The 24,178-nt window shown below is 37.9% G+C and overlaps 1 protein-coding gene across 1 annotated transcript in view; it reads right to left on the reverse strand.

Annotated features, from left to right (window-relative positions):
* The window catches only part of TTC21B (tetratricopeptide repeat domain 21B), a 43,612-nt gene that overhangs the window by 14,729 nt on the left and 4,705 nt on the right, over window positions 1-24,178 (reverse strand). The window contains exons 4-21 of the mRNA XM_038751117.1: window positions 23,634-23,756; window positions 22,108-22,265; window positions 20,619-20,703; window positions 20,201-20,299; window positions 19,504-19,696; window positions 18,692-18,789; window positions 17,291-17,491; window positions 15,353-15,482; window positions 13,820-13,977; window positions 11,985-12,209; window positions 10,614-10,852; window positions 9,014-9,086; window positions 7,378-7,488; window positions 6,701-6,839; window positions 5,250-5,356; window positions 3,945-4,133; window positions 2,992-3,102; window positions 2,086-2,167 (exon numbers count right to left, since the gene is read on the reverse strand). Coding sequence (XP_038607045.1) covers window positions 2,086-2,167; window positions 2,992-3,102; window positions 3,945-4,133; window positions 5,250-5,356; window positions 6,701-6,839; window positions 7,378-7,488; window positions 9,014-9,086; window positions 10,614-10,852; window positions 11,985-12,209; window positions 13,820-13,977; window positions 15,353-15,482; window positions 17,291-17,491; window positions 18,692-18,789; window positions 19,504-19,696; window positions 20,201-20,299; window positions 20,619-20,703; window positions 22,108-22,265; window positions 23,634-23,756 — 2,521 coding nt within the window. The remainder of the gene's footprint in view (window positions 1-2,085; window positions 2,168-2,991; window positions 3,103-3,944; window positions 4,134-5,249; window positions 5,357-6,700; window positions 6,840-7,377; window positions 7,489-9,013; window positions 9,087-10,613; window positions 10,853-11,984; window positions 12,210-13,819; window positions 13,978-15,352; window positions 15,483-17,290; window positions 17,492-18,691; window positions 18,790-19,503; window positions 19,697-20,200; window positions 20,300-20,618; window positions 20,704-22,107; window positions 22,266-23,633; window positions 23,757-24,178) is intronic.

Raw genomic sequence — 24,178 nt, forward strand, 5'->3', positions numbered from 1 at the left:
ATTCCATGAACAAGGCTGAATCTCCTTCCTCAATCTCTGGCTCTCAAAAGTAAACAAAACACAGCTCTTCTTGAAGTGGGGGCAAAGCCAGGGGTTCAGAGCTGTGAACAAGGAAGAAGGGGTTTGAGAGAAGAGGGGGATTATTGGAGGCAAAGGATTAAGACTGCTCTGGTACCTCATACAGTCAGCCCTTTAATTGAGTGGTGGGGATAGGGGGGAGATGGAGGAAGCAGCAGCTGCTTGATAATTAGTTACTCCCCCAATGGGAGAACAAGTTTTGGACAAGTCAAGGGATTTAAAAAATTCTAGACAAGATAAGAAAATATCTACTCAGACTGTATTTCTGATACAAAATATATTTGGAAGTAATCAGCTGCACTTTAAAAAGACAAACTTTTCGGGTATCTAGACTGAACAGCCTCTCCTTTAACTTGAATGAACCTACTTTAAATTCAGGCTCGGAAATTTCAGCTCAGCGGCTGACACCTAATATTAACGCAGGGACAAACCCCATAGGGTTGGAGGCTAGTTCGGATCTCTTGGAAATGCTCAAAGCAATTGCCAAGTTGGAGCACCTGGCCTCTGAAGTGCCTGCCAGAGCCAAGCACCTCACCCCAGCTTTGGCTTGAGAATCTGTCATGTGACCTCAGAAATCACATGACTAGGTGCAAGTATACCTCTCACATATAATAATTACTGTTTTAGGATGTTTTATTCAGGGTCATGGCATGACAGTTTCAGGATGCTTTATTCAGGGTCATGGCTTACCATTTGGATTCTTTTCCTTTTTGAAAAAAAAAAAAAATGGTATTTGTTAAACACTTACTGTGTGCCAGGCACCTTACTAAGTTCCAGGATGGGTACGAGTTAATCAGGTTGGATACAGTCCCTGTCCTACATCGGGCTCACAGACTTAATCCACACTTTACAGATTAGGTAACAGGCATAGAGAGGTTTAAGTGACTTCCCCAAGGTCACACAGCAAACAAGTGATGGAGCTGGGAATTGAACACAGATCCTTCTGACTCCCAGGCAGTACTTAACTGACTCTAGGAAAACCCATCCAACCTCCACTGAAATGGGGAGGTTCAGCTCTTGCCATCTTTCTCTCTGATAAAGGGAAGGATGAGGGTGCATTATTACCAAGACAGAGGTTAGGGAGACACACTGGAGTTAACACAGGCTGTTTGGGTCTTGGGTTCAGTACAAATTGATTTGGGGCTCTATTTCAACAGGAGAGATGAGAAAATCCATCACCGCGGCATCTCAAACTCTCCTTACATTATTGAAGATTTTTGGAGGGGTTTTATCTGTCTTCCCTACTTCTTCATCTTTCCCTAGGAAGCTACGGTAACTGGAAGCAACTCTGGTTCTCTGGACCGGAAGTTTTGAATGGAGAGGGAAAAGGACACAGGTGCTACACTGGGGCTAAGATTAATGGCACACATCTACCTTCTGCTGTTACCCTGGAAGTATCTGCTATGCCACCTCCTACCTCAAGGCCTGCTCTTTTTGCAAATCCCGCTAAGGATTTGGGAACAGCACTGAAGGAGTGGCCAAGCAATCAGACTGTCAATGGCAGTCCTCAGAGCTTTCCCTTTTTCAGCGTTATCTGAAATAAATTATACTTGAAGTCCAATTTTTCCCTGGGAAGTGATGCATTCCGGGGTGGATTATTTAATTGATAATTCAAAGACATAATAATATTTGTTAAGCACGTACTAACTGCCAACCACTGTACTAAGCCCTGGGGTAGACACACATCCTGTCCCACATGGGACTCGCAGTCCTAAGTAGGAATTAAACTTCCACCTTACAGATGAGGAAACTGAGGAACAGAGAGCCAAGAGACTTGCCCAAGCTCATGCAGCAGGCAAGTGCTGCTGTCGGGGATAGAACTCAGGTTCTCTAAGAACCCATTGGGATTGAAGAGACACACAATGGTGGCTTTCTGGCCTGTTAGTTCTTTGCAGCCTGTCCCTCCCAGACGTCATTCTTCCACCAGACCCCTAAGTTCTGTCCCTCTTTCACCCCCATGTTCACAATGAAAACTTGGTTCCTTGGTTACCAGTGAACACAACATACCTGGTTGGCGTTCCAAAAGCTGCTGAAAATGAAACACTGCTTGTTCGTAGTCTTGTTTCCTGAACATGAGATCAGCCATCATCTATAGGGGAAATAATTATTGTCCAGTTGTTAAAAAGCATTTCCTTCATGGATTCAATATGGTGTAAACCCACCGCAAATATGAAGTAAGAGTCAAGTCCTATAAATAGAAACCACTTTACCATCTTGAAACATACAGTGCAAAGTTGATTGTAAGCTCGTTACGGGCAGGGAGTGTTTGCTAATTCTCTCGTATGAGACTCTTCTACACACTTAGTACAGTGCTCTGCACATAGGACGTGCTCAATAAATACCACTGATTTGTTGATTTGAGCTCCCTTTCAAAGAATTGATGCTCTGAGCTGAGAGCAGAATAGTAGGATGTGGAGTGAGATGATAAAACGACTCAATGTAAAATTGTATGCTACCTAGAAAAATTGGCTTAGAGGTAAAAGCAGGAACCAGTGTCTGAAACAGAATTCTAAACAGCAAGTTGTATCATTCATTCATTCATTCAATTGTATTTATTGAGCACTTACTATGTGCAGAGCACTGTACTAAGCACTTGGGAAGTATCATTTCAGAGCCATCACAAAGAGTGACCGCCTGCTCAATTTAGCCCCTTCCCCAAAATGATGGTGGAGTTTGAAAGACTTCCAAGAGTTTAGAAGGCCAAGAAAGGTTTTGAATGTAGTTGGAATTTAAACATAATATGGTCATGGGTTTTAAAAAGTTCCTTCCACACCAATTGGGAAATTAACCCTTGATCTGCTCATTGGCATTTTGAAAAGTTCATATATACAGAGTTATTCTACCTGATCTACTTCAAAGTTTACAACAAAAAGCAATATTTTTGTAAAAATATTCAGTAAAAGATTCACTAACCATTGTAGCAGCTTCATTATCTTGGTCATTTTTTAGCAGCAATGCACACTGTCGTTGGCAAGCATCAGGATCATCTTGTGCTAAATATAAACGTGCAAGTTCCAGCATTACCTGAAAGAGAAATATGAATAAAATAACATTCATAAGATGAAATATGTAAATTTCCTCTATATTATCATCCGTTTATTTTAAGAATTGCCAAAAACATGGTGAAAATGAATTACAAACCAGGTATATAATATGGAAGAGGTAAACTGAGGAAAACAATATGAGGTGCATTTCCAGGGATCAAAACTAATGTTTGATTCAGGAAAGCAATTATCAGGGTTTCAATATGAGTTTCTCTATATTCAACTAAGATTTTGTGGAAAAAAGGGAGGTAGTTTTCTGTTTATATCTGCTTATAACTGCCTTTATTTTATCCTGAAAGTCTTTGGTTAACTATGATTTGAAACATTAAAATAAACACTTCTAAAATTTAGTAAAGTATCATGTCTCTTTTTCAGTTCTTGTAGTCAACTTCATTTGTTTCAACCCAGTTCCATATTGCTGAACCAAGAAAGGATACCCATAGCCATACTTCTAGATTTTGGAATACTTGCATGGGTGCCCAGAAAGATTAACTTCTGATTAAGATACTAACAGAACAGAGGAAACATGCTTAAAATCAAGGACTAGAAACACAACTGCAATAAACTTCTGAATATTTCCACTCAGATCTATTTTCTGAGATTGAGCTTCGTGCCTTTTAATCAAAAAATTTGAGTTTCGCTGCCAATATTTTTAATACGAGGACAGCTCTACAAATTCATCTTTTAAGAATATTTGCTTTTCTTTCTCAAGGATGTACTTTGGCTGGATTTCATCTAAATTGATAAACAAGATGGTAGGAATTTAACATTTGCAGTCATTACGATGATATTTAGAATGAGGTTATTCCTAAAATAACTGACCTTGTTATCTGTATCCCAATAAACAAGAGCCTCTTTGTAAAACTTAATTGCTTTCTCATAGTCTCGTTGAGCAGCAGAATGCTTTGCAAGCTCTGCACAAATTTCAGAAGCTAACTGTTTCTGGGTGGGCACTGCATCTGGCTGCTCCATCTGAACCCGCTTCAATACCCTGGCTTGTAAGTCCCGAGCCTGGGAAAAATAGTGACAAGTATGAGGGTGTTGAAAAGTCAAAAGGCAAGGCAAATAATACCCAGAAATATTTTTTGAGATATAAATGATAAAATAGATCATTTAAAACCATCAGCTGATATTTTACAATAATACTGTATAAAGAGTCTTACAAGTTACTTCAGTCCTAATGTCAACATATTTGAAATTATTTAGTTTTATGTTTTAAAAAGGGCAGGAGGTTTAGAAGTATTACATGACAGGAGAAGAAACAATGTAGAATTTACGCTTCACTTTACAATATTCCTTAGAGCATCAGTCCTAGCCCTGCCTGGGTAACTATAAAAGTTGTACTCTTCCACCACCCATAATGAATTCCATTTCCTTATGATGTCATTTAAGTCCTTCCTTTCAAATTCACAACAACTAAACTAGAAAAACATAAGTTCGATCTTTTAAAAATGCGACTAGTGGGTAATGATTTCTCTTTTCAGAGTCCCATCTGACAGATCAGGGCCCTCAATGACAAGATGGGATTTGAATTACTTTTCTTTGCGCATAATCTTATGTTTGTTTATACTGATGCTCACTGGCACCTACTCTGATCTGTGGTTTCAATGATATAGTTCCCTTTGAACTTCTCCTATTCCTCTGGTTGCTTCACATATCCACCTGCAGTACTTTTATATACTACATCAATCGTATTTATTGAAGGCTTACTATGTGCAGAGCACTGTACTAAGCGCTTGCACTGTACTAAGCGCTTAAGCATTAAACATCCACTTTCCTTCTTCCAATCTGTAAATTATTTCGGTGCCCGGCCCTCGACTAGATTTGAAATTCCCAGTGGGTTGTTAATGCTTCTACTCTCTTGCACTCTCCCAGGTGTTTAGCACAGTGTTTCTACACACATTTCTCCCTCCTACTTGTCTGCCCCCATACAGGGCAGAAACTGTATCTGCTCTAATTTGTATCTGCCCCAGCACTTAGAACCATCCTTGACACTCAGTAAGTGATTAAATACCATTTAAAAAAATTAGTTAATACTATTTATTGATTGAAGTATGTTTACTTTTCTGTAAACAGCAAAGCAGGTACTGGCAAGCCTGCACAACTACTACATTATTTTTCATTTACCTTCTGTAATGAAGTGATGGCTTCATCTGCCTTTTCCATTTTGCTATAAATTTTGGCTAGCAGAACTTGATAACGTCCATCCTCCATTAGGGCTGATAGGTCATTTACTATACAATAGTTAAAAATATGGTGAGCAAAATAAATGATTACTTTAAAGTAAAAATTTTGAAGACACCAGAAAAATACATACCAAAAGATTTCTTAAAAGTTAACTTTGACAATACTGAGGGAGGATGTACAATCTCCCTCTCTTAAAAACAAATGGGCATCGGTGTGGCCTAATCGAAAATGCAATGGCGTGGGAGTCAAAGGACCTGGATTCTAATTCCGGCTTGACAACTTGCCTACTGTGTGCCCTGGGCAAGTCACTTAGCTCCTCTTGTGCCTCAGTTACCTCATCTATAGAAGTGGGGATTAATACCTGTTCTCCCTCTTACTTAGGCTGTGAGCCCCATGTGGGACAGGGACTTTGTTCTAACTGATTATCCTGTATCTAACCCAGGGCTTAGCACATATTAAGAAATTAACAAATACCACTAAAAAATTTCCAGACAGCCAAATACAGAAAATAATTTAGTCCTGTCTGGAGTTACGGAGATGAATACATGATTTTAGAAGATTTCTTTCTAATTTCAAGAATACAAAAATTATTCATAACATCTTTTCTATAAAATGGGTCTTAAGACTTATCCATTAAGAATGTTAAGGAAATACTGTTCACACCTAAGCGAAACAAATCATGCAAAAAAATTCCATTTGCATTTCAAGCTTTAATATGCTTAATAATCTCATTTTATATTAGGACTGGAATAAACTAATTCTTTGGAATGCATGAACAGTTTCATGCATTCACATCAATAATCATGATGCCAGAAAAAGGGAAATTAAATGATGCTATGGACTTGACTAGCAGTGAAGTAGTCAAGAAGGGAAGACTTATGACTATCAAATATAGTAAGCCCAATATTCTCTGCAGTTCTATGACATAATAAAGATCTAGACCTCAGGACGTGGACACTTTTTCTGGGTAAACCAGACACTTGGTCTTGGTTAGAATTTGGATTTTTTTTTTCTTGAGGATTTTTTGAATGGCTGAAGTTAGGAGTTCTCTGTTTGGGGCTTCCCCTTGGTATATGAGTATACAACAGGACTGAAATGCTTAATAGGAAAATACAGCCTATAAGTAGGACTCAGATTTTCTGCAGCAAAAGCAGCAGTTCACACAGTCAGATGCCAAGGATGTTAATTTTTGCACTTATTGATGAAAACTACGTCCTCCAAAACCAGAACCTTAGTTTTTCAAATCAAATTCTGTTAGTGCATGTATGTGGTTTTTATGGGTTACTACATGAAAATCTTTGATTTGAGTGAAAATAATATATAAAAATATAAACTATGCAAATATTTATTTACCTGGCTTTTTAAAAACAAATCAAGAAAAGAATGTATACCAGGCTCATGATCCAAAGCATGCTGAAGAACTTTCTCTGCTTTTTCATACTGCCTCAGTTTCAGCAGGAGCTCAGCAAGGTCATGGCAAAGGAAACTCTGCTGACCATTTTCCAGGGCAGCTTCATAATAACCGATAGCCTAAAAACAGAGGACAACTTATGGAAGAAGCTACTTTTTATTCAACATAATGTACAAGCAAAAAGCAAATATAACTACTGATAATACAGCTGAACACTTCTTGGAGCCTATATCACCAATTCAGAATTGTGAATTAGTTTATACAAATATTCTGTTTTAAGTCTACAGAAGTTCAAACAAATATTTCCTCAAATAAAAATGTACTCTAATGTAAAGGCAACTGGATTGTGACATAAGACTGTTAAGTATTTTCCTGAGCTTTAATACTAAAGGTGTAAGTCTACAGTGCAAAAGCCAAAACTAAAGAAAAAGAATATATGCAAGACAATCCTCTCAGAATGTATCTGCACCACCCTGCACACAGGGAATGGAAAAGTTGTGAGAATAAATGAGTATTTCTTTTGAGACAGCTGCATAACCTTAGGAGCCCATTTCCATTTGTGAATGTGGAGGCAGAATTTTGCCAGCATCAAGAATGCTTGAGTGATCCACAGGGCTCAGTAAATCTCATCCAGTAGGTTTATTCTATGTTATTTACCTTCGAGTAGCTGTGAGTTTTGATTAAGGCTTTTCCAATTTTACTGGCCAGAGTCCCATCTTTTGGGTTTTTTTTCAGGGCCTGTTCATATACCTCTATGGCTTCTTCAGGCTAAGATTGTTACAACAAAGACAGGCAGTGAGTTTGTGATTTCAGTGGGTAACCAAAATAACTAAAATTTTATTATTGAGACCTCTGAGTTTTGACTGTTTATAAAGGTAATCTGGCAAAAAGCAAAATTTTAGAGCAACTTTTCTGAATGTGACATCTTTCCCAGAGTCCCACCTGACCCCCAATCACCAGGTCTTAAATTTATCACATATGAAAAAGTCAAGTCATTCTGAATCCCCTCAGGGAAGTGTGGGGAATGGGTAACATTAGATAGGGAAATCACAGGACAATTTGCAAAGAACTTAAGAGTAAGTCTTCTTAGTGACAGACAAAAAGTCATACTCAAAGCTTTAATTAGCTTTAGAGATTGTGACTCTAAAAGTAATTTCTGAGGAAGCTCCATTTCATGCTTCTGACATCTTTTCAATTTAAGATTTTCAACTGTGAGAATTTTGAAACTCTGGTCTTCATTAGTGTACTTGTCACCCACTTTTTTTCAACATTACATTCAGTGTGATAACACATCTGAACAATTATCAGGCCAGCACTGAATACCTGGAGCAAAGCCACCAAAAAGGGGGAGCCGGGAGGTATGGCAGCCTCTGGCCTGGTTGAGAATTGGTGTTTGTGTGTTTCTAAATTCACATTGCCACCGCTGAGGTTTACATAGCAATTCCACATCCTTCAATTTTCTAAAGCTGGGGAAGCTGGGGAGGCAGCAGGGAATAGGATGAACTCTTAATCAGCCTCCATAAATAGTGACCACCACAGCCGGCTCTGGGCCCAAAGACCCAATACATAGTCTTGGGTGGTGGATGCTGTTACTACTTTTCAGAGGTGGGAAGGATGTCCCTAGATGGCAAGCCTGATGTGGGCAGGGAAAAATGCCTACCAACTCTGCTTATATTGTATTCCCTTAGTACAGTGCTCTGCACACAGAATGAGCTCAATAATCACCACTGATTAACTGGGAACCCATGACTACCAAATAGATGTTGTCACTGGGGAACTGAACTTGGCAGTGACTGTAATACTGCTCTGGAAGCCCAGCTCACATCCAGCCCCCTTCACCTAGACTCTCTGGGTGAACATGAGAAGCAGTGTGGCCTAGTGGATAGAGCACAGGCCTGGAAGTTAGAAGAACTTGGGTTCGAATTCTGGCTCCGCCACTTGTCTGCTGTGTGACTTTGGGCCAGTCACTTAACTTCTCTGGGCCTCAGTTACCTGATCTGTAAAATATAGGGATTAAGAGCCCATGTGGGACTTGGACTGCGTTCAACCTGATTTGCTTGTATCTACCCCAAACTTTAGTATAGTGCCTGGCACATAGCAAATCTTTAACGAATATCAAAAAAAAAAAAAATGCAGCAACAACTTTTGGTTACCAATGCCTGGTAATTACTCTGCGGGTAATTATAACTTCCCAAATGAATTTTAATTTTATTGCTCATACAACTGCCGCAACATAGTTATGACTACAACATGCTTAGGTTATTTGAAATTCAATACTGCTGAATATTCTTACCTCTTGAATGTTCATGTATGCATCACCAAGAAGAAGAAAGGTATGGGAGCTAGGCAATTTGTCCACCAGGTCTCTGGAAACAAAGACAAATCGTGGCTGAGCTACTAATTTGTTAAGTAAGATCCCCCCAAAATCAAACCCCTTTAACCCCAAATATAAAAGGCAATTGACTGGATATCAAGTTTCCAATTGATATGGTGGAAAAAACCCCCAAATGTGCCCTTTAAGCAGTGATACTGGAAATTTTCCATTAAAAAAAGAATATGGTTGGTTGGTTGGAATGATAACCAACCATTTATCAATGCCACATTAAATTGCAATGGGAATTGAAATCTATCACTGGGCCAAGGTTCTAGGTTGTTTCGAAATGTAGGTAACAATGGATGGAAGCCTAAAAAGTTTAATAATATGTGAATTTCAAATGTATCTATTCATTCAGGGTCATGTGGAGCCAGCCACGGTCCCCAGAGTTTGGAGGATGCAATTTATTTGAAATAATGGGTAATTTGACACAAGGTCACTTTCCTTCTGTTAAGTTAAATTTAAAAATCCATTCCACTAATGAGGTTACAAGTGTACCTGCTGAGCTATCCCAAAATTTAAGGGACTTCCATTTTGAAGACTAATATTTTAGGCTGAAATATTTACATTCTAAAGTTTTATTATAGCTTTAAGATTGAAATGGAATGCAATGAATTTACTTACACTTACTCCTTTACATATTACTATTTATATAGATATTATACTTTAATACCGATACAATTATCTACTGAATGGGGTGTGGAGCTAGGGAAGCAGAAGTACAGTAGAGGAAAAAGAAAAGAAAGGAAATTGCAAAAATAGGAGTGGGGTTAGGGATTTTAAAGTACATTGTAGTTACTCCAGAGAAAAGGCAGGACTAAGAGAAAGGTAAAGTAACAAATGGGGAAACAAAGGGACACAGTGTAAGGGTGGGGAGAGTGGAGAGCTAAAGTGATCTGAGAATTGAGGTAAGGATAAACTGAAATGGGTCAAGAAGGAGTGATCATAAAATTGATGAGTGAACTGACTCATCATGGAATTAAATGAGGCAGGGCTAAATGGGGAAAAGGGGAGTATAAGGACACACAGGTGGAGAATAGGCAAGTAAAAGTTGGAATGGGCAGCAGTTAAAGGGAAGTAGGAGTGTGGTTGAATGAGTAGCCAAGGAGCCTTAAGAAACTGGGAGTGGTGGCTGCAGTATGGAGGAGGGAAGGTGAAGTGCGGAACTGAGGGAAGGAAAGAAATAGTGAAGTGAAACGAGGCCTAAGTAGCACAAAAGGTCTTGTATGAATTGTAGCTAGGGGAATGGATGTGATGATATGGTTGCTGCTTTTCACAATCTCTTTAATATAACTCCTCCAGTTAAGTATTGCCCTATCAGTTTAAACTCATTCACAGAAGCCCTTGGGAAGGGCAGCTGAGAGTTTGGGGTGAACCATAGGAAATGGTATAAATTCCAGGAGAAACACAGGGAAGGAGAAATACCTGGAATTTATCTGCTAGAAGCATTTACTTAGGTGGCTTACCAAGGGTGGCTTATTGTGACTGGGTTTATCCTATGCAGGTCTGAAAAACTAACCTGTAACAGCTAGCATAGAGCTTCTTTTCTTTTCTGTGCTGAAGATAAATGTGTGCCATCTTCTCTTTGGCTTCTACAAAATAAGGCTGATCTGGTGAAACATTTCGGAGCATGGTTAAGGCCTGTTCAATTTCCCCTTGAGCAAGTGCTAGGTCTGCGTTAGCAATTGTAACACGGAGTTCCTCGGGTGTACCCGAAAATTCATTGATGGCATCTTGCAAAACTTTGGCCGCTTCGTGCTGTGAAAATGAAATAAAATTATTTTCTCTAATAAAAATGTTTCCTAATATTTAAGCAAATGCCTTAAAGATTTAATTACCGAAAATACCTAGTTTACTATGTAAATAATACTTTACCAGTGCCTCGCAAGCATAAAAGTTACGATGAAAGTTTCTTGAAAGGGATGGCCAATTTTTTTTTCAGAATGATGCAAAAATTCTGAGAGTAGGTCAGATATACAGAACTCTCTCTTTTCAATATTTATTTTCATACAAGCACGAGTTCTCCTCCACACTGCGGAGAAGACACCAACCTGGCATTTTCCACCCTGAAAAGCACACCCTCGGCATCTCCCCCTTGACCAACCGGCAGCCCAACCAAGCCAAGCTGCTTCCCCAGAGGCTGGCACCAGCTCTCCTCCATGCCACTAAGGAGACTCCATACCTCATCCTGTCTTCCACCACCCCGGTGGAAAAGAGAAAACCACCCCACGCATAAAGGTTCCACAAAAACCTGGGAAGAGTGCTGGCTGCTGGGGTGGTTTGTGTGGCTACGGGGTTGTTTTCAACTCTGAGCCCCGAGGAAACAAATTCCACTTCTCTAGTCACAGCACTCTACTGATTTCGTTTTAATTTTGCACATTTGTCTGTGTTGTGCTTTACTGTTTCAGCATTCCTGATGTGTCATCTCCAGTTCCTTTTCCCCACTTATACTCTTAGACTGTGAGCACCCTGAGAGATGGGGTCTACATCATTCCCAACTGGGCATTCTCTCCCAGCACTTAGAACGGTACTCTGCATCCAGAAAGTGCTTATAAATTCTATTTACTACTACAACACTCACCACCTACCTCCGCTGGGTCCCACTGAAACTGCAAGTTCTGCCCTTACCACACAACCTTCTTTTTTCTGGGATCAATCCATACGAGTGGAATCTCCTAGCTTCTCATACAAATCGTTTTGAATATGCCTGCATCACATCTGTCATTTTCAAACACTTTAAAATACAAGTGGCAGTAAAATAACCATCTTGCACATATCAACTTCCTAGCTATATTAACCTTAGTACTAAATCCAGAACGCTTATCCTTACTACCTCCTAAGTATCTTTCTTACTGAAACAGTCAACCACTTCCCTGCTCTTTCAACATACCTGTTCTCCATTTAGGCGATGGACATCTACCAATTCAAGAAAGATTGACAAACGATTACTTGCATCAATTTCAGGCGATCTGTATTTAGATTTTGAGGACATTCCAATTCTTCTCATCCCAGGTAAACTCATTGCTATATGTAAAGTTTTAATAGCTTCTGATATTTCTCCCATTTTCTTTTGGGATTGAGCTTTTATTAAATGATATAAAGGGTGTTCCCGTATCTGAAAGAGTAATTTTTATACTGAATTGGAGAAAGTGAAAATATCAGCAAAAATTACATTCAAGGATAAAGAGTTCATTAGAAATGACTAGATTCAAAAGCCATTGCTTGCTCAAGAAGTTCCTTATCTTCCTTTTTTTCTGATTATGTTATTTATTAAGCACTAGTAGGGACGGGGGTCCAAATCTATGAGGGAGAGACAGCAGGTATCTTGTCTCTCTTTTACAGATGAAGAAATGGAGACAGGGAGACTGTGACTTGCTCAGGTCACACAGCTGGCCCAAGGGTTTCCTAGCTCACATCCTGCCTCTGGCCAGAAAGACCTCCCTCCTCTAATCTGACAGAAAATTACTCTCTCCCGCTTTCAAAGCCTTACTGAAGGCACATCTCCTCTAAGAGGGCTTCCCAGACTAAGCCCCACTCTTCCTCATCTCCCACTCCCTTCTGCATCTCCCTGACTTGCTCACTTTGCTCTTCCCCCACTCAGTCCCTCTGCACTTATGTACGTATCTATCATTTCATTTATTTGCATTGATGTCTGTATCCCCACCTCTAGAGTGTAAGCTCGTTGTGGGCAGTGAATGTCACTGTTTAATATACTGCTCTGCACACATTAAGCACTCAATACATCTGACTGAATAAATGAGCAAATTAATTTGAGGTCCCATGCTTTTTCCACTGTCACGCTTCTTCCTACCCTGCCTTGGCAGTTTTTTCAAGATCATTTTCAGACCTCATTACTTCCACAGATGGACAACATTTGAGAAAAGGCTGCTAAAGAAACCCAGGACTATTTAAACATCATCTATCATCATTTCAGAACTTGGGAATGCTAACTCCGCTGCAAAAAGCACAGACTTTAAAAGCTCAGAATACCTCAAGTTGTATCCTCATTGTAAAGGAGGACTAGGTGAATATCACATATATTATATAAGATTTGGGATAATTTCATTACACCCCAGTCCTTCATTTCTAAAAATCATACCATTGGTTGTCCCAATACATCAGCCTCCAACAATCATAGAATGAGATATTATGGTCAGGCTTTCAAGATGGTAATGAAGTAAGTTCCCATTGTGAGCTTTTGGGGAAATTTGACAGTTGAGACACATGCTCAATTAATATCTGGTAGATTATGGTTCCCCTATCCCCAGACAGGAAACAGTACAAATTTTCAAACTCTGCACATTAGTATGTTTTAATCTTGACTTATCAAAAGCCTTGGATACACTGTTCTACCTCAGGTAACATTCTTTTTCTGCCTGAAATTGCAGCACACATTTCTCACTTTCACTCTAATTTTATCCCTTGATCCTGTGTTCAATACATATAGAAAGTGGGATTCAGTTTATACATCAGAGTCAGCAAGAGGCCCTGCAAGAGCAGAGACAAAAAGGCATTCATAAGAGAAACAAGAAGAAAATTAGGGAGGGAAAGGAGTCTAGTCTGAAGACTCCCATACAGAAGGTAAGGAAAAAAGAAGGGCAAATTTAAAAATTCCTAAGTCCTGACATAATACGGACCTAGTTTTATTTATTTAATAAACATTTTAACAATTTATCAGAACTAGTCTAAAGCTTATCAGGTTTAAGTGATAGGTCTTATACTCACCTCAAAATTATAGCTCAGGCAGAGTTCTAGGGATTGAGAACACAATTTAAAATTATTTTGAGACAAATGAAGCTGAGCCATCAGGAGATGTGCATCTGCATGAGAAGGACTATGTTCCAGGCAGTGTTTCAAGTTACTACTAGCTGCTGCAGTGTCACCTAATTCAAACAAAATTACAAAATAAAAAAAAATACAAAATTCATTTCACATATTCTTTTCAATTACTCAATGAATATGCTCTTTCACTTCAGCTTTCAATTATTTTTCTCCTCAAGGTAAGGGGCAACCTGCTACATTATTTAAAACACGGGGAGTAACAATATATGTTTCAGAGCATAATAGTTTCTATGTTGATTAATTCATATTAGGATAAAGTGTACTAACAATATAAAGAAAAAAAAAGAATCGGTTAAAAGAACCCAAGATCTCAGTTTAATCATTTAAAAGAAACCAAAATTGCATTGTATTGTGCTCTCCCAAGTGCTTAGTACAGTGCTCTGCACACAGTAAGTGCTCAATACGATTGATTTATAAAAAACTAAGAGTTGTTCTCTTCATATCACCAAATGGGTTTAATCATGATTTGAAGAAGTAAAATTGATCCGACTTGGTACTTTTAAACAAACTCCCAAGAATGCATGAACTACACATTTTTAACTTGGTTGTTCCACATCTCAGTATAATCTGTATATGGAACTCAAATGATGTCTGACATGCATGTGCCCATTTATTCTTTTCTGGTTTTCATCTTTTCTAAGTGGGCTAATCACCAGAAACAAGAGTAAGACTACTCAACACACACCATGAAGACCAAATATTCTGTAGACATTACTTTTGGCCTCAACTGATATGGATTTGAAGTTTTGACCTGAGGGTGAAAGCCTCCCTGATGGATTCCAACTCATGTAATTGTTAACAGGATACGTTAAATTCTGTTAAAACCCATTTGATTAGCATAGTGTGATACGCCAAAAGACCGTTTCGATTTAGCATTGTATCTCCAAAAGTGGCAACAGAGATACTTAATGGCTGACCTCCTTAATATATCTAACACGGATGGGCACTGTATAATAGTTCTATGTCTTCCTTCACACTCTTCACTCACGGGGTTCAAGTAATTTATAATCTACAGATATAAAAACCTCTGCTAGTCAGCTCTGCCATAAAAAACTCAGGCTTGTTAAAACTTGTATTATAGCTTCCATGCTGGGCATAACACTGTGTACCTAGTCAAATCTGCTCACCACATCATGCTACACTCAGACAGAAACACAATGTCAGAAGAACATTCCCTAATTCCACTACAGCATTCAGCTGAAAATGTGACATGACAACACATCTTCTGGGACAGGAGTACTTATTTGGCATTAAAATGATCATAAATATAAACTGATGTGAAGAAAACAATCTTGTAATTTGAACATTTTATCCATGCCTCTCTAATATTTTCTTCTGCTTAAGATACACTGGATTACTTAATTTTTTTTTAATAAACCTATATTGAAAGGCTTCAGCTTTATAGATAGAAATTACCTGAAAAGTATTTCACTTTTGCCATTAGGAAGACAGCTTGCAGAAGACCTGGTACAATTTTTACCACAGCCTCCAGGACTGAGGCACAGTGACTGATTAGAGGAGAAGGTGGTTGGCCAGCACTTGCAGGCTAGGAGTATAAACAGATTAGTTGATCGACTTCTCAGAAAAAAAAGCTAAGAGTCAGGGAGGTTTAAGTGACTATTCTCCCCTATTCTGTCCTGAATCTCCAATTCCATGGGATATATGGGACCTGAAGAAGCTCCTCCTCCAGACTGTAAGCTCCTTGTGGGCAAAGAACAAGTCTATTACCTTTACTGCTTTGTATAAAACAATCATATTTATTGAGCACTTACTGTATGCAGAGCACTGTACTAAACGCTTGGGAGACTATATGTTCCCTGCCCACAGTGAGCTAGAGGGGGATACAGGCATTAAAATAAATAAATTATGATGCACACATAAGTGCTGTGGGCGAGGAAAGGGAGAATAAGGGGTGCAAACTTTACTCTCCCTAACACACAGTACAGTGCTCCATATGCAGTAAATGCTCAATAAATACAACTGATTGACGGATTTGAGGGTCTGCAAAATCTGTGTGCCCATCAGTGGATAATTTCAAGTGCAAATTATACAGTATTTAAGAGTGAAAAGTCAGAAAATCTATTAGGGCACTATAAATTTATCAATTCATTGTATTGCTATACACCAGCTGGCATGTTTAATTGGTTCCATGAAAACTGAATGGTAAGCAAAAGAGCATTAAATGAAGTGCAGCTTCCAATAGGAAATTGGGGCAGTCCTCTGATGATCATGATTGGTTCCATAAAACTATGTCTGTACTCTATACATATGATGGAATCAATTTTATCATATCCTAAATGAGGAATTGATTTCTGAACCTTTATTGACAAAAATACGCAAACTTGTGAACTTAAACAATTATAGGTCAAAAATAAAAATTATGTTAATGCAGCATGGCTTAGTGGAAAGAATACAGGCCTGGGAGTCAGAGGACTTGGGTTCTAATTCTGGCTTCACCAATTACTTTCTGTGTGAACTTGGGCAAGTCACCTAACCACTCTGTCCCTCAGTTTCCTCAACTGTAAAATGGGGATTAAACCCTACTCCCTCCTACAGAAACTGTGAACCCAGTGTGGACAGGGACTGTATCCAAACTGATTTGCTTGCTTCTACCCCAGTGCTTAGAACAATTCTTGACACAAAATAAGTGATTAACAAATACCAATAAAAATACCATAAAAAAAGAACATCAGCAATGTTCCATCATAGGGTGGCTGACCAACAGAAGTAAAGCGCTTAGTACAGTGCTCTGCACATAGCGCTCAATAAATACAATTGATTGATAAAATGAATATGTCGAACCACATTGGTAGATTTCTTTCCCACTCCCCTTAAATTTCTCTCAAAACTGTATCCCCATTTTCCTATGACTACCATATATTACTAAAAAGACCTGAAGCATAAATTAGTACAAATTAAATATTTTAAAAATTCAATTACTTAAGTGCTACTTAATTTTCCACATGTTATTCAGCAAAAAGTCACCTTCTGCTAACATACTTAGGGACTTGTCATCACTTATGCTCAATAAATCTGCCATTATCTAATGCTAAATTGAAATGAGCTTTGATCACTAAGTCAGTGAAAATTCTTCAATGGTTGAGAAGGAAAGGAAGAAATTTTAACTTTGCAGTCTCATCTATGAAACACTGGCATAAAGCTATTTTAAAAGACTGCTAATAGAACAGCATTAAAATAGAGAGGTTCGTACATGAAATACATGTATTTCAAAATACCAATTCTTATCCATAAGAAACCATTAAGCTTTCAGACATGAGGCAACTTGTTAGAAATGACTGAAAAGATGAATTTAAAAGCAAATTTCCAGACCTGAAATGAAGTGATATTATTTACCTGAGTTGGGCAGAAGTGCAAATATTCCCTGATTACTTCTAATAAGAAATCAGGATTTAATTTTTCAAAGTACTGCACACTAAGTGGTACCCCTTGCAAGTTAGAGAAATGAGTGTCCAGGACATCATTTAATAAGCTGATAACTTCTTCTTGTCTTTTGTGTTTCTTCATGGCTAGAACTGCATGCAAATAGGACAGAACCTAGAAAATAAAGTTTTTGACAAAGATTCTATTTGAAATGCAAATTTTTTAAATCACTAGTAGTAAATTTACTTTTTATTAAGAATTTAGATATATTCTAAATTATAAGGATGTGTGAAGGGAAGCAGCATAGCCTAGTGGAAAGTGCATGAGCCTGGCAGACAGAGGATTTGGGTTCTAATCCTGGCCCATTCCCTTGTGTGATCTGTGACAGATAAATTACTTAACTTCTCTGCGCCGTAATTACCTTATCTGTAAAATGGGAATTAAATCTTTCTCCTTCCTACTTAGACAGTTAGCTCCATGTAGAGGGAAAAAAAAAAGTATAGTAAACCCCATTCACTTGGATTCCAAAAGCCAGTTTGCTATAATTTGGACAGGATTATTTTGGCTTGTAAAAGAAGACTTTCCATATTCCACATTTGCTGACAGCCTCTCAGCTAACGTTTTATTTTTCAAATTTTAATCTCCTCATTTCAAAGTTTTTGTCCCCATTGCAGGAGCCCTACAACTGTTTCTCCCAGTAATGAGGAAGATAGTTGGAGATTCATGTCATCTTTCTCTAGGATCCTCTATTTCCTCAGAGATCTTGACAAAAGCCATTCTTAGCCCTTGTCTTGTCTTGGGAATCCACCCCCTTGAGGCCCCAAATCGCTGCACTTGTCAATTTTTATATCTCAACTGCCTGTCTCTGAAGCAAACAAATGATAAACTCCTAGCACAGACCTCTTTGCTGATAACAATAATCAAACACATTCTTGGTTCAGAGTGGGGACATAACACGATTTTTTCCAGCCCCCATTACCACTTTCTTTCACTTCTTTGCACCTTGGATTTGGCCAGTGTTTATAAGAGAGCAACAGTGGTTTAGTCAGCCAAACTGACTCTCCAGAAGCAGCAGGTTATAAGTCCTCCTTGAGGTACTAGGTAAGACACTGAAACTGGAGATTTAAGTGTATATAAAGCTTTAGAGGACAGAATGCATTTGCAACTAATAAAGTTGCATTTAAAAATAATCTACAGCTTGGATTTTGCCAATTTGGACTGGATTTATTCCCCCTCGGAATGAATTAATGAGATTTTATTGTGCCAGACTTGCCTATATAAAAAAATCCATAATTATAAAGCATAAAGACTGAAATTAAAATACGTATTTTAGCAGCGGACAAAGATACCTCACTGAACTCAAATGCATCCTACCTCACATTTTCCAATAGATGGTTGAATTTCATTAAGGAATTCCAACTGTTGATCAGCATCCTGTAACTGTCCTTCTAATAGCTGGCATCGGATGATTCCTACAAAAGAGGAAATGCTCTCACAACCTCAGTTTAGGAAAGGCTAAAAAATGGAGTTTTTTCTAAACAGCCCTCATGAATTAGAGGGTTGATCAATTATCTAGTTGATTTTTTTAGACAGCTCAAGGGGAAAAATTTGGGCTAGAAAACTGACTCTGGGAGTATGTCGACTATTCAATCCTTTGCTTAGCTTGGGCTGCACAGGTGAGTCATTTAAAAAGTTTCCTTTTGTATTAAACATAATGAACCCATCCAAGGAAAAAATAAAAATGAGGCAATACATTGAAAATTGTTAAAACTAATCTTCTCTCGGCAAATGGAATAATGGGAAAAAGAGTGAGATGCAGCATTTATATTCTAACTTATAAAACATCATTCCCCTTTCATTATTATGCCAGGGAAAATTTTCCCTTAAAGTTTTCACGTAAATGTAATGATCCAAATATTAATTAAGTTCAAATAAAGATTTACGTTTCCAAGGCAGACACCAATGGGGTTTGGACACCTATCTGAAATATTTAAAAATGTTAAGAAGGAGAAAAGATGCAGTTGTAATAAAAGATTCTTAAAGACTTTTATCTTTAAAACTGTTCAGCAACTGAGACTTATTTCTTCACTTTCAAAAAGAGAACAATACCATAAATTAAAGAGCCAACTATTCAGGTGATAGGTTGAAAAACAAAAGCAAAAAACATAAAAGTCATAATGACATACCAATTAGAGCAGAAACACTTGTCTCATCAAGTGTCATAGCAGTTTCATACCATTTCAGGGCTTCTTTCACTTTTCCTTGTAAAATCATTTGATATCCCAATTCTGTAGCAATTTCTGAATTCTGGGGAGCTAAATCAAATGCTCTTTCTATTAATGTTTGAGTCTGTTGAAGGATCACTTGATTACGACCACACTAAAAGGAAAATCAGAGCTAAGGCTAAAACACAAGTAACTTGACTTATAGATGAGTGCTCGTCTACAAAACCTGCAAATATAAAGCATATTTCAATACGTTTTAAACAGTATTTCACAAGGAATTATTAATCTGGCAGCATTTCCCCAATTAAAATGGGTTGTGGAAAAAAACAAGAGCAAGGGAAGAATGGAATTATTCATCATTTTCCGTATTCCAAGTTAACTTAAAATATTATCCTAAAGTCAACCACTGCAAAGTCACCGATTCCCTCAGCAGCCACCTACACCTAAATTTTCAAGGGTCTGGCCTATGGGGATCCGTATTCTCAAATGAGAATCTATTCCCTACTGAGAAAGGAACTAATCTTAGGAAATAAAAAAGCACAAACACTTTTCCTATGCCAAAGGATTCTCAGCAAGCTTTGGCTCCACACTGCCCTGGTATCTAAAGGCAGCACAAGGTGAATTTTGCTTCAGAATGTAAGCAGTGCCAAATGCTTACCGTTCTGCTGAAGGCTAAGGCTATCTTGTAATAAAGTTGAGCGTTCCTCGGCTCCACTGCATTCAAGGCACCAAGTAAATCTCCCAGCTTGCCTGTAGCCTAGAATATAGATTTTTTAAAAAGCAAAATATCAAAAGATTATTGATTTTATGTGGGGTGCTAATACTGGATGTACATGGAGTTAACTTTAATATTTAGCTAAGCAGCTACAGTAAGAGTACTTCCCAATTTAATCTTATCATTTCTGTACATTACATTTGGAATATAAACATTCACATGCTACTACTTCTGAAAGACTCTTACCCTTCAGAGAGTACTCAAAGTAGCTGATATATTTTGCATCACATTAAAAACTGCCACATAATGAAACAGCAATGATTTACAATTTAAGAATATTAAGAAACAAGAGGCAACCTACCTCTTGTATATTCCCCTCCCTACACAAGTGGTGAAGAGCCAGCATTCTTAGGGCTTCCACATTTTGATTATTTTTCTGTATTATCCTGTAGAATAACAGTTCATTTAATGTAAATCTAGGCATTAATATTAATTAGTAGGACTTATTGAGAACTTACTGTGTGGAGCTCTTCCTTTAAGTACTTGGGAGATAGTACTTTAAAGACCTTGAGCTTACAATCTAATGTGTGAGATAAGTAGACAATTTGGCAAACACCAACTGGTGAAAGAGGATTAGATACAAATGACCAAAAAAAAGCCCACCAGTAAACAAAAAAATGAAAACTATTCAAATCAGTGTAAGGGAACTGATGAGATGGCATGACCAGGAAGATGGGCCATTAATCACGTAATGTCTTTTGAGGAAATGGCATTTTAGGAGTGTTTTGAAGGTGGGAAAAGGATAGCATTCCTGGAAGAAAGAAACATTCCACGCCTATTAAATACAGGAATTACTAGCATAATTTAGTTAAAAGGTCATCTTGGGAAGTACAAAGAACTTTAGATGGGATGTAGCTTAAGTGACCTACTGGGAAACAGCATGGACCTGGAGTCAAAGGACAGGGGTTCCACTACCATTCAATTCATTTAATCGTATTTATTGAGCGCTTACTGAGTGCAGAGCACTGTACTAAGCGCTTGTACTACCAGCTTATCACTGAGCTACATATGAAGAAGTCAGCTAGTGAAGAGCTATTGAAGGGCACTGTGGATAGCTTTTATTTTAGTTAAAAAGAAATGGGTAGCCAATGGAGGCAAGTGCTGGGAAATTTTATAAAAAGGAAAATACTTTTGGCTGCATGTAAAATAAGTGGCTGTGTCAGTAAACCAGCCAGAAAGGAATGAAGGTTTGAACAAGGGTGATGGTATGGGTAAAGAGGAAAGGATGGATCCAAAGGAAGAACCTGCAGGATTTACAAACCAACTAAATGTTGGAGAAAAATCACAGAGAATAATCAAAGCTATCACTAAGTTGACAATGGTGGAAGAGAAAAAGGTTTTGGTAGAAGGTGAGGAGTTCAATTAAGTAACTCCTTTTTACTTTGGTCTGGTGAAGTTCCCTGGCTTTGTGCTACTGCCAAATAAACCAAATAAATCAAATTGGAGAAATTGATAATGCCTGATGGTCTTTATCATGCAACTCTAGAGCTTAAAGAACTAATTTTTCTACAGCCATTCTATGACAACACTGTACAAAAATCTTTATCATGAGCCTATTAATATATAGTGTAATAATTGAGTAATTCCTATCGGTGAGGGAAAAAACAAAGCTTTTAATGCAGATTATAGTTTACAAAAATAAATTTATATTTAGAAAAATTATAACTACTTGCTTCAGTTTTCTCTCAATTAAATCATACGAGCAAAAGACATACATACCCTTTTCTTCTCCCCTAAAACTGCAAACCATCTAAACAAGGCAAGATATTCAGATTCTTTTTTTACTCCACCTGTGTGCTGTCTCAATTGTCTGTTCCCAATCTTGCAAGGCTAATTGTAGCTTCATTTTCTTTTCAAAAGCAGGAAGAAAGTTAGGGAAGTTTACTATTATCTGGTTCACAGTTTCCAGAGCTCCTGAATAATTCTGGCGCATCTCAAAATACTGTGCCTGTCAGAGAAAAATGCCACATGAAATAATGATACTACTAACTCTCAGAGGTACTGTTACATAGAATAAGTGAGCATTTTAAAATGGCATTTATTTTAAAATATCATTAAAGAAATCTCTACTATAAAGTGCAAAGAAGTCGTGCTTAGAAGCTGAAGCAAAATAAAAATTTTCCTACTAATTTATAACTATAATCTCTAGGCTGTGTTGGCAGTGGTTTCTAGATTTGGGAAAGATCTTTTTCTATTTGATTTCATTTTAAAATGTCTTTTGCTTTAAAGTGCCATGTGCAGTACTTTAATATTTTAAACTGAGAGGCAGTTAACACAAGTTAGATCGACTTCTGCGGCCTACTTAGGCACATTTTCCTGCAGTCAACTAACCATTTATGCTGAACTAGTAATTAACTCCTAAATCCCTGAAGTCATTTAAAAAGTAGCCCTCCATACCCAAAAATAATGCTATTTATTAACACTATGAGAACTGCTCTAGAATTTGGTTAATAATGAATTACTAAATATCTAAAAGAAGTCCCCACAAACTAGCAAAATGCAAAACACTGAGGTTGTGTGAGTAACTAATTTCTAAATCTTTTGGATCCTTTGGACTAAGCCCAGAGGCAACTAAGCAGATCAGCAAAATGAGTTTTCAAATTCAACTGTGGGAGAGACTGGGTGAAGCGAAACTGTAAGCTCCTTGAAGGCAGGGAAGCAGCATGGCCTAGGTGATACAGCACGGTCTATGCAGTCAGAAAGATCTAGGTTCTAATCCATTCTGCCACTTCTCTGCTGTGTGACGTTGGTATGTCACTTCACTATGCCTCAATTTCTCATCTGCAAAAAGCAGGTAGAGGCTGTAAACCCTATGTGGGATATGGACTGCATCCAACCTGATTAGACATTATCTAGCCCAGCGCTTAGCACAGTGCCTGGCAAATAGTAAGCACTTAAATACAGAGCAGATTAGAATTTAGGTCCCCTGACTCCCATGCCTGGGTTCTTTCTTCTAGGCTGCTTCTCTGTAAATAAACATACTGTAGGTGGTCAATTGATTTCACAGGAAGTTATCTAAAGCTTTAACACACATAAAAAAAATCAGCAACAAGGGAAAAATAAAAGTCTTGAAGAGAAGCGGCATGGCTAGAGAAGCTGCACTTTCTTTTCTGCCTCTGTGAGAGTGATTTTTTACTGATTTTTGTTCATTATATTTGACAGAAACATCTACTTAGAAGTGATGAAACAATGCAGCAACTGGAAAAAAATATGCTGACAAACATAAAAATTACATGATAATTAGTCTTCCTGAGTAGAGATGCCTTTACTAATAAATCCACAATAATTCAATTCCATTTCTCATTAACGAACTTACCTTACCCAACTGAGCAAAGATATCATTTACATCTTGCATACCTTCCTCAAAATACTTCAGAGATTTTTTGGCATAAGCTTCTTTTCCACAAGTTAGATCAAGCCATGCTCTCAAAACCAGTCCCTGCAAATGTAATATTTATAAATCAGGCTTGTGTTTTAGTAAAAACTAATAAATTCCAGTAAGATAGTTAGGAAATGTGTACTTCACAACTATTTAGGAAATATTCACTTGAGCAGCTGAAAAAGAATAACATCCATGAGCCTACAGTTCAAAGGCCAATCCAACATAAAGAAGCTAAAAAGTCCATTAGGTGCTAAAGGTGATAAACTGTTTTCTATTGATCTTTCGGCATGACATAATAGAAAGAACACGGTTTAGGAATCAGATAATCTTGAGTTCTAATCCCTGCTCCACCATCTGCCTTCTACAGGCAAGATGCTTTAACTTTTTTTCTCTCTCAGTTTCCTCATCTGTAAAATGGAGACTACTTGTTTTCCCTTCCCTTTAGATTGTGAGCCTCATAAGGGACAGGGATCCCAGCT

Source organism: Tachyglossus aculeatus, chromosome 9, assembly GCF_015852505.1.
Source record: "Tachyglossus aculeatus isolate mTacAcu1 chromosome 9, mTacAcu1.pri, whole genome shotgun sequence".
NCBI lineage: Eukaryota > Metazoa > Chordata > Mammalia > Monotremata > Tachyglossidae > Tachyglossus > Tachyglossus aculeatus.